At 58.4% G+C, this 15593-nt stretch overlaps 1 protein-coding gene across 1 annotated transcript in view; it reads right to left on the bottom strand.

Moving 5' to 3' along the window:
• Positions 1-7422: 7422 nt before the first annotated feature.
• The window catches only part of ATP2A3 (ATPase sarcoplasmic/endoplasmic reticulum Ca2+ transporting 3), a 30109-nt gene continuing 21938 nt past the window's right edge, over positions 7423-15593 (bottom strand). Inside the window, exons 15-21 of the mRNA XM_060080582.1 lie at positions 14908-15128; positions 13825-14027; positions 13261-13346; positions 9443-9576; positions 8863-8980; positions 8228-8345; positions 7423-7484 (exon numbers count right to left, since the gene is read on the bottom strand). Coding sequence (XP_059936565.1) covers positions 7423-7484; positions 8228-8345; positions 8863-8980; positions 9443-9576; positions 13261-13346; positions 13825-14027; positions 14908-15128 — 942 coding nt within the window. The remainder of the gene's footprint in view (positions 7485-8227; positions 8346-8862; positions 8981-9442; positions 9577-13260; positions 13347-13824; positions 14028-14907; positions 15129-15593) is intronic.

Below are 15593 nucleotides of genomic sequence, written 5' to 3'. Positions count from 1 at the left end.
CCCACTCCACCCACCCTTCTCAGGACAGCACACCACACTTGGGAGGGTGGCAGGCACTAAATTGGGGGGGGGGGAAGGGGAGGGGGAAAGGAAGGGAGGAGGGAGGGAGGTGTGGAAGGAGGGAGGGAGGGGGGATGAAGGAAGGGAGGGAGAAAGGGAGGAAGGGAAGGAGGGAGGAAGGAGGAAGGAGGGAAGGAGGGGAGGAAGGAGGAAGGAGGGAAGGAGGGGAGGAAGGAGGGAAGGAGGGGAGGAGGGAGGAAGGAGGGAAGGAGGGAAGGAGGGAGGGAAGGAGGGAGGAAGGAGGGAAGGAGGGAAGGAGGGAGGAAGGAGGGAAGGAGGGAAGGAGGGAGGAAGGAGGAAGGAGGGAGGGAAGGAGGGAAGGAGGGAGGAAGGAGGGAGGGAAGGAGGGAAGGAGGAAGGAGGGAAGGAGGGAGGAAGGAGGGAAGGAGGGAGGAAGGAGGGAAGGAGGGAAGGAGGGAGGAAGGAGGGAAGGAGGGAAGGAGGGAGGAAGGAGGGAAGGAGGGAGGAAGGAGGGAAGGAGGGAGGAAGGAGGGAAGGAGGGAAGGAGGGAGGAAGGGGGGAAGGAGGTCAGGCAGTCCTTCTCCAGTCTGTGTCTGTGCCCCTCACTCGGTCACCATGTTCTCCTCCTTCTCCCCCGCCTCCTCCTCCTCTTCCTCCTCCAAGGAGCTAGGCTTGCTGACAGACAGATGGACCAATGGACAGACAGACTTGCTTGGAGCACACACACGTGCTCCTGTTACAGCCTCGGTTCTGACTCTGACACTCAGAAAACAGGATGCCCCGGACGACAGTCTCATTTGGGGATGTTACCATAACCAAAAATGTGCCCAAAACAAAAAGAAAGAAAAGCAATTACATGTCTTTCCCCAAATGCCTTTTCTTGTGAATCACTTGCGAGAGTAAGACAGGCAGCTGATAGGGTCAATGTCCCTTTCACTGGTTCTGAAGTGCATCTTTCCATTGAGGCCTGTGCTTTCCCGCCCTTGGCCCCCACTTCAGCATCCCCAGGGACAGATATCCGTGTCTGTTCCAGGCATTTTGGAAAGTGAAGGCAACCTAGAATTCTGCAGGCTTTTCTTTACAGCAGCCCCATGACGTAGGCTCAAGAATTGCCATTTTACAGATAAGGACACTGAGGCTCTGGAAGTTCAGGGCCTTGCCCAAGGTCACACAACCATTAGCTCCCATATCTGCTGGTGGCCGGGAAGGAAGCTCCCCAAAGTCTGAGATCTTGGCCCAGAGCCCACCCTAAGACTCCAGCCCTTCAGAGCTGCCAGACCTGCCTTATAAGCCCAAAGGCCGGTGGCCTGAGCGGGTGCGGGGCCGGGCCTTGTAGGGAGGCAAGGCAGTGTTGCCAAGCGTGGCCCCAGGACGGCCCCCCCCGCCTGGCTAAATTTAGCCACTCCGTGAGGGTGGAGGGGGCCTGTGCGCCTATCTTGGAGGCCAGCCCGGGCCCTCAAGGAGGTCGGCACAGGCTCCAGTGGGTCTCCTTGGCCACTCAGGGTCCCAAGGTTGCAGGGGCCACGCCTCTGCCCGGAGAGGAGCTCGGTCCAAGCTCCCACACCAGCTGGTCCAGCCTCAGCGTCCACACCCCCTCTCAGACGCTGTGGAACAGGGCCCTGGGCGGGCCTAACTGGACTGTCTAGGGGAGGGCGGGGGAGGGCGGGCGAGGGCGGGCATCCATGGGGAGGCCACTACGGGCGTCCCCAGGCTGGCTTCTCCCCACTGCCCAGATCTTGCATGGCTTCTCTGGCCTCTTCCATCCCCTACTAAGGGCCTCCATCCAGCTGGAGCCCCTCTGCCCGAGTGTCTGAGGCATCACGACCCCCTGGTTCTCCTCCATGCTTTTGGGCCGTCTCCCCTTGGTCCTCAGCCTCTTCCTGCCCCTGGAATGTGGGGACTCTGAGGGGCTGGCCTGGGCCACTGCCCCACAAACATTGCGCACACACCTGGAGGCCCGCCCCCTGCCGACGCTGAAGCCGCTCCACCTACAGCAGCCGCGTGCCTGACCACCTCCTCCGGCTCCCACCTCTTTTCTCTTTCTTCTAAATCAAACTGCACTAAGGTATAATTTACATGCAGTGAAATGTACCCATTTTAGGCACACAGTTTGATAAGTCTTGACAAATGCATGGAACTCCCCTCCCCTCCCCAATCCCTCACCCTTGAATGTTCCCTCCTGCCCCTTTGCTGTCAATCTTCCCCAACTCCCAGCCCCCTGCAATCACGGATCTGCTCTGTTGCTACAGCTTTGTTTTGCCTTTTCTAGAACTTCGTGGAGGTGGAATCGCTTAGTATGGGCTCTTTTTGGTTCTGGCTTCTTTTCCTCGGCACCAGGGTTTTAAGCATCATGCATTCTGTTGCATATATGGGTACGTTGCTTTTTATTGCTGAGGAGTATTCTGCTGTATGGACATGCCAGTTTGTTTATCCTTCCCCTGTTGATGGACATTTGGGCTGTTTTCAGTTTGGGGCTACAATGAATAAAGCTGCTGTGGACACTTAGGTTCAGGTCTTTGTGTGGACACGTCTTCATTTTCTGTTTTTGCCCTTCCATTTCTCCCAGTGCAGCCCCAATGGGCATCCATCCCTCCTGGGAGGGGTGCAGTGTGGGGCGCCGTAGGAGCACAAAATCCTGGCCTCTGAAGGGGGCGGGGGAGGCCATGGGCATTTTGGTCACTGCCATCCCCAGTGCGAAGTGTGCCGGGGCTTTCCCTGGAATTCCCTCCTGGGTCAGTGGCTTGAGGTAGGAAACCTCTGTTTACCTTGGCCCATCGGGCTCCATGTCCTGTGGGCTGGACAAGGCCAGACTTGGGCAGGGCTGGGTGGGGATGGAGGCAAAGCAGGCCTGGCCATGTGCCCCAGAGGCTGCCAGGAGCGCTGGAGCCCGCCTGCCTCCTATGTAAGCACCCCAGGCCCATCTTAGCACCGCTCGCTGCCTGTCCGTCAGGATGAGGGCCAGCTTGATGGTCCGACTTCAGAGGGCATCAGGTTCTTTATCTGTAAGACGGAGCCCTACGCCCTGCCGGGCCCATCTCTTGGAGCTGGCTGAGGACCCGGAGACAAGGTATATGAAAAGGCTTTGTGATCTGAGATGGACCTTGTTCAAGAGGGAATCCTTCTGTCCATCCCCGGCTTCTGCTGTGTGCTGTGTGTCAAATCCTGTCTCCTAAATAAAGCCTGGGAGCTCCGAAGGGTGGGTCCTGCCTGTCTCCTCTGGTCACGGCCTGCTTCCTGGACGTGCCATCCTTGCATTACACAGGGCCCTGTGCTCAGAAGGGCCCCACACTTGGTGTATTGCTCTGCTGCCACTGTTAAGAAATCCTTAATTTTTGAACAAGAGGCTCCCCATTTTCATTTTGCACTGAGCCCCACAAATTATACAGTTGTTCCTGCCTCTGGCCCTGTGGGCAGGGCCTGAGTCCCCTTCCGAGGGCAATGAGTCCTCCTTTCAGAGGAGGAAATGAGGGAGGCAGGGGAACACGGCTCTCCCTTCCCAGAGCTCCCACTTTTGGAGGGCAGGGTCACCTGGGCGAGTCAGGAATTAACGTCAAGCAGCCTCACGAGGCCCCAGGACAGTGTGAGCCTCAGGAAGCCTCGGGGAGGTGCGTTTGAGCTGGGCTGGGAAGGACAAGGGATGGATGGTACCTCAGGGAAACGCAGGAGCCCTGGAACAGCCAGGGCTGGGGGCCCCTCTGTGGCAAGCAAGTGACCCTTGATATTCAGGCTTCAGGCCCAGCCCTGTCCCGGAGAGTCACGGGCCCCTCCTAGCCTCATCTCCCTGTGAATCGTGTGTAAAGGGCTTTGATCACATGCACAAACTTTCAAGTGCTGTACACGTGAGGAGAAGGCAGTCAGGCCTCTGCTACGGGGGCGCGGCTCCCCGCCCCCTGTCTGAGGATGAGATCTCCCTCCGGTTGGCATTGGAACCCCAGATCTTCACTCACCGCTCCTGGGGGAGGGGGCACAGGTGGTGGGAGCCCCCAGGGAGACACCAAGGGGGCAGAGGGGGGACCGCTCTCCAGGAAACACGCTGACGGCCCTTGTTGCCCCAGACGCTCAACCTTTATTTCTCTACCAGACTGCATGTCAGCAGGTGGGTACAGGGTCCTGCCCCCTCCCCAGACCTCCGTTTCCCCAGCAGGAAAGACGCGGAGAATCTCTGGGGGCTCCAGGAAAGTCCCACCCGACTCTGATTCTCTCACTTTCGAGAGAGGGGAGGGCGGAAGTGTGGGCGGAGGGGCCACTGAACATGGAGCCCATTTGTCTGCAAGGCAAGCCCAGGGGGCCTTTTGATTCTGGGGACCGGGACAGGGATGCGGGGCTTGATTCACACATAAAATAATCACTTTGTACACTCTCTAGGAGGGGCGAGAACGCACGACCATTTACTCACTGCTTCTTCTGCTCTTAGCTAATTTTCGCTGGAGGGGCAAAAGCTGAGTGAAGAGAACACTCGTGTCCCGCAAACGCTCTTTTCCCATCATCGGAAGGGAGGGGGCGGACGTGCCCCTGGGTAGCTAACCATTCTTCAGGACGTCTTTTCGGCCCATGGGTGTGGGGACTCAGGATCACGCAGCCGTGCAGACCTTGATGCGGCCAGGCGCTGGGTCAGGGTGGCAAGGCGCAGTGGTCAGGGACCCGAGGACTGCTCGGGTCTCAGGCACCAGGGACACAGAAGGCAAATCCGTCCTCCGCTTGGCAGAGCAGGCAGCACCAAGACGGTGCATGCTTTGTCGGCTTGGAACAGAGAAACCTGAGTCTGGGGGTGCGCCGAGCTGAGGAAGGCAGGCTGGCCATCTCCCAGGAAAGGGGGTCCTTGCTCCGCCCCCCTCCCCCACTCCCGTGTCCCTCTCTCTGAGCCTTCCACCCCCTGCACACATAAACACAAACAGGCGCAAGTCCTCGGGAGCTGACTCCGTGGAAGCACAGTGGAGGGGGCTGTCCGCCCTCGCTGTGCACAGCTGGGCCTGGCTGTTCCCCCTTCACCCCGGGCCAACCAGGCCCCAGCCCAGGCACTGAGGGAGAGGTCAGAGTGGTTCCCAGGAGAGCTCTGTCTATGCAGAGACGCAGGTCACCAAGGAAATGCCCTGCCTCCAAGGAAGGTTAAGTGGACTCCTGAGCGCGCTTGTGGATCTGGGGAGGAGGGCTCTGCTGCGGGCTTCTGGGCAGGCCCCTCCCGGGCTGTAGCTCCTGGGCCAGGGCTTCAGGGATGAACTGCCCAGGAGAGCCCTAGAGGCCTGAATTACAGAGCCCCCAGGGAGATGGGAGTGGGGACAAAGACCCTGGGACGGGCCTGGAGGTGGCCGCCCCGACCTCAGCAGGGCCCAATGAGCAAGCGGGGGAGCGTGCAGGCAGGGGGCGTTCAGGGGGGCGAAGGCTTGGGCACCATCACTCAGAGGTACACACTGGAAACTCCACTCTGCTCCCGGCACTCACTTCTGGAAGAAAACCCGAGAGCGTGTTAAGATGGACGTAGGAGAGCACACATCCAGACTGGCTCCTTCTGGCCCCTTCTGTCCTCCTCTTTCCCTGGGACAGCCCCACTCTCCCATGGTATCTCTCGGTCGGCCCCCAGCCCCGCTACACCCCCTGGATGTCCCTGGAGCTTCCTTCACCCCACATATTCCATCAACTCCCTCAGAGCATCTGATGCACATTCTCCTCTTGGTTTCCAGTTTGGGGAACCACTACCTACCATCATGAGGTCCAGAAACCCTGGCCATCCTTTACTCCTCGCTCATCCCACATACCAGGCCTGCTATTTCACCATCTTCATCTCTCTTCCTCCACTGCCCCCACCAGGACTCAAGGCCTCTCACCAACACCCTCCTGTCCCTGGCGTCACGCTACAGACCTAGCCCATCACTCCCTTCAATGGCTCCCCAACTGCCATCAGAATAAACTCCAAACCTGCCTCATATCCTGAACCCTCCCAGATCGGTCCCCACTCAGTCTCTCCAGGCCTCCCCTCCCTTCAGCCTGGCCCACAGGCCTCCGCCTGACAGTTGAGGTGGGGTAAGAGGACCCTGTCCCTGACGCCCCGGGACTGACCCAGCATCCATCGTTCTTCCCAGGACACATCTCTCGTAAATCATGGGGAAGCCACGAGCATCAGGCCTCAGCAAAACTTCCCTAAAAGGCCACCAGGCTGGCTTGGGAACATAACAGGGTCCCCTGTCTCACCCCCGCCCTGTCTGCCTTTAGGAGGCCCGAGGGACTGCGGCTGCACAGGGCATAGCTGTCTGGGCTGCCAGCGGGCACACTCCACCCCACCTCTCGGATGTGGCCACAGATACCCAGCCTGTGTCCGCCCTGCAGGCCCCATGGTCATTCCTGCGAGCAGAACACCGCCCTCACGAGCTGAGCTTCTCCAGGACCACAGTCAACGTCCCAGGTTAATGGTGGAGGTGGAGGCATCTCCCGGGACCAGTGTCTCCCTCCCAAACCAGCTTAACAAGGCCCACCAGCCTCCCTGCCCTTCGTCTCGCCCCCATCTACCCTCCATGGTCACCCCAGTCCCTCCCATGCTTCCACCCTTGTGTGGCTCCCTCTGCCCTGAGGATAATGTCCAGGGTCCTTACCTTGGTAGCCGAGGCCCCTGCCACACTCTGGCCTCAGCCCTCTACCCTGCACTCCAAGCCCCAGCTCCACTAAAGAGGCCAAGCCTTTCGAGCCCAGCCTCTTCTCCACCAAGTTCAATCCTCCCCTTTCAAACCTCTGCCCAAACCCCACCTCTTCTAGAAACCACCCCCAACCCTGGCCCAGTAGGGGCGGCTCCCTCCCCAGTCCTTCCAACCTACCCGGTCCTGCTAGGGGCCTGCTCCCCTCCCCAGCCCAAGCCAAATCCTCCGTCATCCAGTAGCCAGCACTGGAACAGTGCCCAAGACATAGGCTTCTCCCATTGGCTGAGAAACATTCTCACTTTTCAGCTTTCTCGAGGAGACCGGAACCTCTTGGCTAGGGAAAGCTCTTAAAGACGAAGCTGCCCACATCCCCCGGAGGATGTGGGGGACTTTACAGGTGAGTTAGTGTGGTCAAGGTTGGCCGGCAGCCTTCCTGGTGGACCAGCCCTGTGCTCCAGCCAGAGCTGGGGCTCCTGCAGACGGAGTTTCAGGTGACAGAGCCATTTCCCTGCCTTCACCTCCCCAGAAGCGCCCAGAGGGTGGGCCCGAAAGAACCATGCAGGGGGCAGAATGCCTTGTCTGGCTTGGCTCCCCCTTCCCCCCCGACCTGTGGACTCTAACAGACCTTGCTTTGACCGAGCACCCACCTCTACCCTCGGCTGAGCCCCCTTCCCCCCACCACGTGTGTGGTCAGCCTCTGGACAGACCTGTGGTGGGCCAGCTTCTCCAGAGAGAGGAGGCCAACTTGTTTTGGCCTTTTTAATAAGATAAAATATTAGCAGTGCCTGGGAGGGCTGGCCAGCATGGGAGATGGGGGCTGATCGGCCGCCCTGGCCCCTGCGGAATGACTGGCACGTGATGTTTATGGCCCCCCACGCCGCCCCGGCACCCTCCCCTGGGCCCGGGATACATTCCTGCCAGAGGTGGCCCTCAAGGACCCAGCTGCTCCAGAGCAGGCCTCAGCCATCTCTGGGCCTAACCCGGGGCCCTCAACAGCAGCCTGGCCCCAGACCTACAGCCTTGGCTCGAACTCCCGGGAACAGGGACTTTCTCAGCCCTGCCTCCTCCCTCTCTGGGCAGCTCGGGCAGTGAGAATGAGGCTGCCTCCCTGGCCCCTGGCAGGGTCAGAATCACCCTCGCTCTGGGCCCCTGGCAGAGGCAGGCAGGTGGACACCGTGCCCCAGCCTGCTCCTCCACTCACCGCCCCCCACCCCAACCCTGCCATTCTGTCCTGCATTCCCGGGTTAAGGCAGACCCAGAGCCGTGAACTCAGAAACAGAGAGCTGCCTGGGAGACTGTGCTGAGAATGCCTGCGTAAGATCAGGCCCGGTTCAGAGAAGTCAGAGGCCAAGGCCCAGAGGAGGGCACAGCAGGCCTGGCTGTGCAGGGCTGGTGGCAAGTGAAGAGAGCGAAGCTGTGTGGCTCTGAGCAGTGCTCCCGCTGGCGGCCCAGTGAGCCCAGGGCCCCAACCCCTGCAGCGCAAGACCCTGCGGACACTCACTGCAGCCTGGAAGCAGGGGCGGGCAGGGAGGCGGGCTGGAGGCGAGCAGGGTGGGGAGGGTCTGGGGCCTCTCACTCACCATCCACGTGCTTCCGGGACAGGTACTTGAAGGCCTCATCGAGCAGGATGACAGGCAGAGATATCTGGAGCACCACGACCCACTGGTGCCCACTCAGTGGGGTCACTTGGAAGATGAGCTGGGGTGGGGTAGCTTTGGTTAAAGGAAGGAGTGCCCAGAGCCCCCCACATCCACTGCTTCATACACCCAGGCTACAGTGGACTCTTCACGAGCACGTCTGAGATGCCTCTCAAGGTCCCACCTCCAGATCCGTGTCCCCCGTTTCCTCTGCCTGAGGTGCTCTCCCCGGCCCTCACCCAGAGGACCAAATCCTGTTCTGTTGGGAAGTGGGAGGGATTCTGCACTGGGAAAGGGCATCGGCTTTCCTCCTGCCCCAGCCTGGGAAGGCTCCCCACCTCTTCTGTTCCCCAAGTCTGGGGGGAGGGTCCCAAAGTGGGGGACACATCTGGAGGGCAGTGGCTGGCCAGGGTCCCAACACAGGCTGCAGTCACGGAGCACCATCAGACCTCCCCCCATCACAGCCCCCAGGCAGTTTCCATCACGAACAGGTCCAGAAAGGCCTAGCATCAGAGGAGAATTAGGACCCTGTGACCCCAGGAGCCCGAGAAGGTGAGCAGGGCTGGGTGGAGACTCACAGGCAGGGGCGGCACAAGCAGGATGAGGAAGTGCAGGGCCATGGACATGGCCACAGCCGCCAGCAGCCAGGGGTTCAGCCAGGGCGGCATCCGCAGCAGTGACTGGTTCTCCGAGACGCTGCGAAGGGCACAGGGTGCTCACCTCAGGCCAGGATGCGGGCAGGCCCCGCCGTGGTCACCCACCCGCCCCCCATGTGAGATGCAGCAGGTGGTCTGGGCCTCAGCATTGCCCTTTAAGGATGGCAGAGCTTCTGGGAGGCCGGTGCCGCCGGGAGGTGGATGTCGCTGCTGCCCTCTCAGCCCCCAGGGGCCTATGCTGGGGCTTGGACGCCCTTTCTCTGCCCCTCAGACCCAATCCTGGCCCCTCTATTTCCTCAGACCTCCATCAGGAGGTCCACCAATTTTGGCCCCCATTGGTTCTCAGAACCCTCTTCTGGACCCTTCTGACCCTCAGACCCCCATCCTGGACCCCCTAAACCTCAGACCACACTCCTGGACACCTCTGACCCCAATTCTGGGCCCCACTGACCCTCAGCCCCCATCCCTCAACCCCCTCTCCAGGTCCCTCTGCCCAGCCCACCTGGTAAGGGCGTTGCACATCTCAATGGTCACCAGCACAGACAAGGCCATAGTCGTGGGGAAGCGTGACTCAAAGACCTCGCATTCAGTGCCGGCAAAGAGCAGGTTGTCCTCTGAGCACTTCAGGAAGTTCCTCTGAGGGCCCCCAGGTGGGGTGGCGTGGTGGCGGGGAGAACAGCGGTCAGGGGCGGGGTCAGGGGCGGGGTCAGGGGCGGGGCCAGGGCGTGGGAGGAGGGAAGCCTCACTCCGCCCTCACCCTCGGCTCACATCTGAGGACTCAATACAGCCAGCACTGCCGCGGGGAGGGTCCAGGGAGGGGGGCTCGCTCTCCCAGGATGGGGACAGAGGGTCTGCACTGGGCCAGGGAGAAGGGCACACCGTTCTGGGGTGGGGCGGGGACGGAGGGGGAGCAGCCGGCATTAGGCTGCGGATGGACGGCAGGGGGCCCTGGAATCAGGGGGTGGGGGTCTGAGTATCCGAGGTACAGGAGTGCGGGCGGTGATGAACTGAGGCCACCGAATAACATGAGTAAACGCATATGAAAACTGATCAGTAAAATTATACGAACAGAATTCACCTTTGGTGGGTAGAAGAGGAAGGTTCCTGGGGCCCTAGTCATGATTATTAAATAAGATTCCATTCACAGCTCCCTCCACTTCTGCCGCTGAAATCGAGCTCTACCAGACCTGCCCTTTGCTTATGATGTGGCCTAACTCATGGCCAGATGCAGGTTTGTTGCATGGCTTCTTCATAATTAACAGGGAGCTCTCGGGGCTCAAGGGAAGTGGCCCTCGCCCCTGCAGCCCCAGGGGAGTCTTCTTCCTGCCCATAAACCTGGCTCACAGAATCTGCTGTAATAACATGCTGAACTGAGGACACTCATGAGAACTTCCGTCTTGTTCTCTTCCACACCACGGGAATAAGCATGAACGTTCATAACCGTTAAACAGCTCTGTTCTCCAACAATACAAATCTGGCCTCTGGAATCTCATCTGAACACAGTGATCCTTTAAGCTAAAAGTTCAGAAATGGGGGGGACACGTGCTGTGAAAATAACCCTCAAAGAGAAATCTGTAAAGTGACCAGCTGCCTGACCTCCTGTCCAGGAAATCCATCCCTCGTTTCCCCCAGGGCAAAAATGCGGGTAAGGTGACTCTGTCAGCCAGAAGGGGCTGCTGGCACTTTCCTCTCTCGTGCAGGATGCAAAATTATAAAAGACTATGGCTTGGCTAGATTTCTTATTTTAACAAAGAGATGGAGAGTCTTATTTAAACGAACACTGGGAATTTCTCCAAAAACCAAGCTCCAGTATTTGGGACAAGGGCACGTTTTTATTTGGCACTGATCACAGGGCAGAGAAAATGTCCTAAACTTTGAACCCACCCACTAACCAAGAGGACCAAATGCTCTTGCGAGTTGTGTCACCACCGTGAGGCCCCACCTCCAGACCTTAATGGTAAGGACCTTGCACGTGCATGTACCCACAAACACAGTGCACACACCTCCTGCTCGGGCATGTGTGTGCTTGCATCCCTATGCCCGTGCACGGGAAGAAAATACAAACAGGATCACATGGAGGTGTTTCAAAAGACAAACGCCCTGCCCAGTTCAGACCTCCTGGGTTTCAGCCGTGAGCACCTGCCACGCACGCATTGTGCCCAGGTCGTGGGTCACAGTGTGGCCTCCTACATTGTTTATTAGAAGGTGCTCAGGGCTGGAACTCCTGCCTCACAGATTCACGGTGAGCAGCCCCCGAGGGGTGGGGAGGCTGTTTCTTTGGGGGAAGCCACTGTTCTGCCTACTCCTTCCCTCTGCCTCCCTGGCTATTTCCTATTCACCTTCACCTGCAAGGCCCCCTCTGGGTTTCATTAACACTTACATAGCTCTTACTATGTGCCAGGTGTTGGTCTAAGCACCTTGTAAGTATTGCATCATCTTAGCCCTATGAGGCAGGGTCTATTATCCATTTTATATGTATGAGGAAACCAACAGAGAGGTTAAGCAGCCTGTCCAAAATCACACAGCTAGTGTGTGATGGAACCAGGGTGGGAACCTGTGCAGCCGGGATCCAGGATCCACTGTGTTGCTTTTACTCAGTGTTCCTCCAGGAATCAAAGGGGGCTCTGGGCACTTCTCCTGAAATTCCAGCACCTGGAGCTGAAAGTTCTATCTTAGGTCTAACTCTTGACCATCTCTGAGTTCCATAGCCACCTGCCTTTTCTCTGCTGAAGCACTTCTCACTGTGAAATGTGACTGCCCATTTCCATGGCTCTCTCCCCCACCAGACTGGATGCTCTTTGCAGAGCCTTTGCCGGCTCGGTCACTGCCATCGCCCTAACAATTTGTGCCTGGCACAGAGTCAGTGCCTAATAGCTGTTTCTTGACCAAGTGGATAAATGAGAAATGGAATGACCTGAGGACAGTTGGGAAGGTGGCACCAAGGGGACTGGGGACTGACTGGTAGTGGGCATGGGATGTGTGTCTAGCATGACCCCAGGGGTCTGGCTTGGGTGACCAGGCAGGCAGTGGAACCGAAATGGGCATGGAGGAAAGGGATGGTTTGGGGGAAGGTGACAGATTTTGACTTTGGACTTGGCGAGTGCACAAGGGCTGTGGGGCATCCCAGAGGAGGTATCCAGCTGGCTCTATGGGATTGGGCTCAGAAGAAAGGTCGATATGGGGGGAGGTCTCTGGAGATCTGGGATCCACATCACAAAGGACGTAACAGAGACAGGGTAGGAAGGAGGTAGCAGTGGGATGGCTGGCACATCCCCCCTCTCCAGCTGCCGCCCCCACGGGAGCTACAGGAGCAGGTGCCCGAGGCTGGCCTGAGCCATCTGCCAAGGGCTGCGGGCCACCAGCCTTTGGGACGAGGGTCTGGGCCCATGCTTTTCACTGCTGCCAGGAGGGAGAGCCCCATGTGCTTGAGGGCTGGTGAATGGAGGAAAGCATCCCCGGGCTGCCTCTACCTAGGTGTGAACCCCTGAAAGAGCCCTCACGCTGCTCTCAGGGTGGGGAAGACTGTACTCCCCTGACATTCCCAAGAGTGGCCAGGAAGTCAGGGTCCCTCTCTTGAGCTCTTCTACCTACAGGAAAGTAGCAAAGTCAGGCACAGTCAGAGGAAGGAAATTCCACATCCCTGCCGCTCTCCCCTTTAAAAGAGAAACCCACAACGGGCTTTGCCGGAATTGCCGCGAAGGTTCTTTCAAGCAAAGGAGATGCACTGGCTGCTCAGACAGAAGGACAGACTGACAGACAGCAGCTGAGGTGGGGCTCCCTGCCTGCTTCCAGAGCTTTGCTGAGCTAAGCCCGGCCCGTGGTGTGCACCTGCCAGCCAGGTGACTTCCAGAGGTTAGTGGGTCCCTTCCCCGAGAAACACGCTGGTTATGAAAGTGGGGAGCCTGGTAGATTCCTTCCCTCCACTGTCGATTGCTCCAGTTTGACCCTCTGCCTGAAGTTCAACCATTTAGGGGCTCCTACCTCTGAGCCCTCAATTGTTTGGGCAGTTTCCCTGTAAAGGTAAGACACTTCTGGGCAGTTAAGCCCCTTGGTCCCCCTGTAACTAAATGATTGGGGGAGGAAGTAGCCTGCTCTCTGGCTCGGGGGCTGTGCTGCCGTCTCTAGGCTTCCTGTGGCTTCTGAGCTTGCCTCTTGAGGTGGTGGATGTCTATATGTGGGGAGTGGAGGGGGTGGGGAGGGACAGCCACTGGCACCCGTGGGGTTCTGTACTCCTTTCCCCTGGGACTCCGACAACAACTTGGGCTGTGAGTTCTGCCTCCCAGATGCCCCCAACAGGCTCCGTGGCCATCCCTTGCTCACCAGCTGGTAGAAGGTGACCTGAGGTCCCTCGGCATCATACAGGAACCACCAGGTGGCAGCAGCCACTGTGGCCAGGCCAACGTACACTGTGGGGAGGGCGGGAGAAAACTGGCTATAGTGGACACCTCTGGCTTTCTGGCATCCGTTTCCCCTTCCTAATAATTCGCTGGATCTCTGTCAGGGAACCACTCTCTCTCTTTCTGAGCCATGTGGTTTGCACACTACTGCGGGAGTAATAGGACAAAAGGCTCTTTCTTCTGCTTTATTTGAGGTTGTAACGGGGCAAGTATGAGGGCTGGAGCTGCGGCAGCCATCCTGCCACCCCAAGGAGCACCTGCATGAGAAGGGAGCTGAGGCAGAGCCAGAATGTGCCAATGATACTGTCTGAGGGCTGGGTCCAGCCATGCCTGAGGCATGATCCAATCTCTTCAGTTACATGAGCTCACACGGTTTCTCTTGGCATAAGCCAGGCTGGGTCATACTGGTCTGTAGTTTGCAAGTGTAACAGATACAAGGGTCTTAGGAAGCTCCAGGAACCGCAATGAAGACTGGGGCCCCACTCACCACCAATAGCCAGATATCGGAAGAAGAGCCAGCCACTGATGAGGGCCTCCCGAGGGTTCCGGGGCCGCTTCTCCATAATATCCAGGTCTGGTGGGTTGAAGCCCAGGGCCGTGGCAGGTAGGCCATCCGTCACCAGGTTCACCCAGAGAAGCTGCACAGGGATCAGGGCTTCGGGCAGGCCCAGAATTGCTGTGACGAAGATGCTGGAACCAGAGTCATGGGCTCTAGCCCCCAGCAAATGGAGGGTACAGCTCCTACTCTTACCCCAGGCCCAGGAGCTCCCGCACTGTCTCCACAGCAGCCCCGCCTCACACTGGGCCACCCCTGCACCCCCAGTCCCAGCTCTGGTGCCTGGACAGACCTGCCCTTTAGGCCTCTCCTCTTGAGGACACAAGTCCTCTTTAGGGGGCACACACACACACACACACACACACACACACATGTGGACAGTGCATGCCTGAAACATACACACATTTGTTCACAGATGTGTACAACAACCTAGCACAGGTTACACAATCCCACAAACACAAGCAAACACCTACATGCTTGCCCCGACGTGCAGACATGCAGAATTCTTACACAGCCAGGCAAACGTGTTCACCGTTCTCCACAGGCATCACTCGCACATCAACCTAAGTGTGTACACAATTACACACTAGCACAAATCCTCATGCGAAAAGACGAACAAGAATTCACATGCACACACGTACACACACCTCTCACTCAGGCACACACCCTATGTGCACACACACACACATGCACGAACACATTACTGCCCAAAGGTGAGGCAAGTTCTCCCATCTTGCAGGACTCTGAAAGTGGGAAGAAGGTCACGGCTGGAGGGATGACAGGGGACTTTTCAGGCACCACCTCAGGGGCTGAGGTGCATCAGGGCCTCTGGAGAATGATGAGGCGTCCCCATCCCTCCCCACCCTGAGGTGGGACTCTGGAAGGCCCCAGCCTTCCAGGGCAGGGCACGGGTCCCTCCATCCCTGCAGCCCCATCCCAGGAACAGGCATTTCCCCAGTCTTAGGGATGCAGAGCTGGTCCAGAGGGCTGGGAGGAGGGAACACAGGGCCTCACCAGACGACCTCGCCAACGTTGGAGGAGATGAGATAGCGGATGAATTGCTTCATGTTGCTGTAGATGGCCCGGCCCTCCTCCACTGCAGCCACGATGGAGGCAAAGTTGTCATCTGACAGTACCATGTCTGCCGCTGACTTGGCCACGGCTGTGCCGGAGCCCATGGCGATGCCGATCTCCGCTTTCTTCAGGGCTGGGGCATCATTCACCCCGTCTCCAGTCTGAGGGCCAGGTTAGGTGGGTTCATGCCTGAGAAACTTCCCTTCTACCTCCCTGACTCCCCTCAACTCAGTCTATCACCGAGTTTAGGGGATGTCCCCGAAGAAGCAGACAGCTGGACAGAACAAATGGTGAGGTCATGAGCCTAGAAACTGATCTGGGGATGAGGCTAAGGGGAAGGCAAGGAGTGCACATAAGGGCAAAATTGAGGAGAAGATCAAGTCAAAGATCAGAGAGGATGGTGAGGTGGGGACAGGGATGAGGGTGAGTCAACGCCGAGAGCAGGGGTGAAATTCAGGTGGGATGTGGGGTAGAAGATGAAATTGAGATTGAGGACAAAGTTAAGCTCAAGTCAGGAATGAGGTGAAGGTCATGGCCCAGGTCAAGGGTTGGTTAGGTGTTGTAGTCAAGGTGAAGGCTGGAGCCAAGGTGAAGAGCAGGGTCAAGAATGGACTCGTGGGCTTCCC

The sequence above is a fragment of the Mesoplodon densirostris genome, chromosome 18, assembly GCF_025265405.1.
Source record: "Mesoplodon densirostris isolate mMesDen1 chromosome 18, mMesDen1 primary haplotype, whole genome shotgun sequence".
Classification (NCBI taxonomy): Eukaryota; Metazoa; Chordata; class Mammalia; order Artiodactyla; family Ziphiidae; genus Mesoplodon; species Mesoplodon densirostris.
The sequence above is the reverse complement of the archived record's forward strand: the minus strand, read 5'-3'. Positions and strand labels throughout refer to the sequence as shown.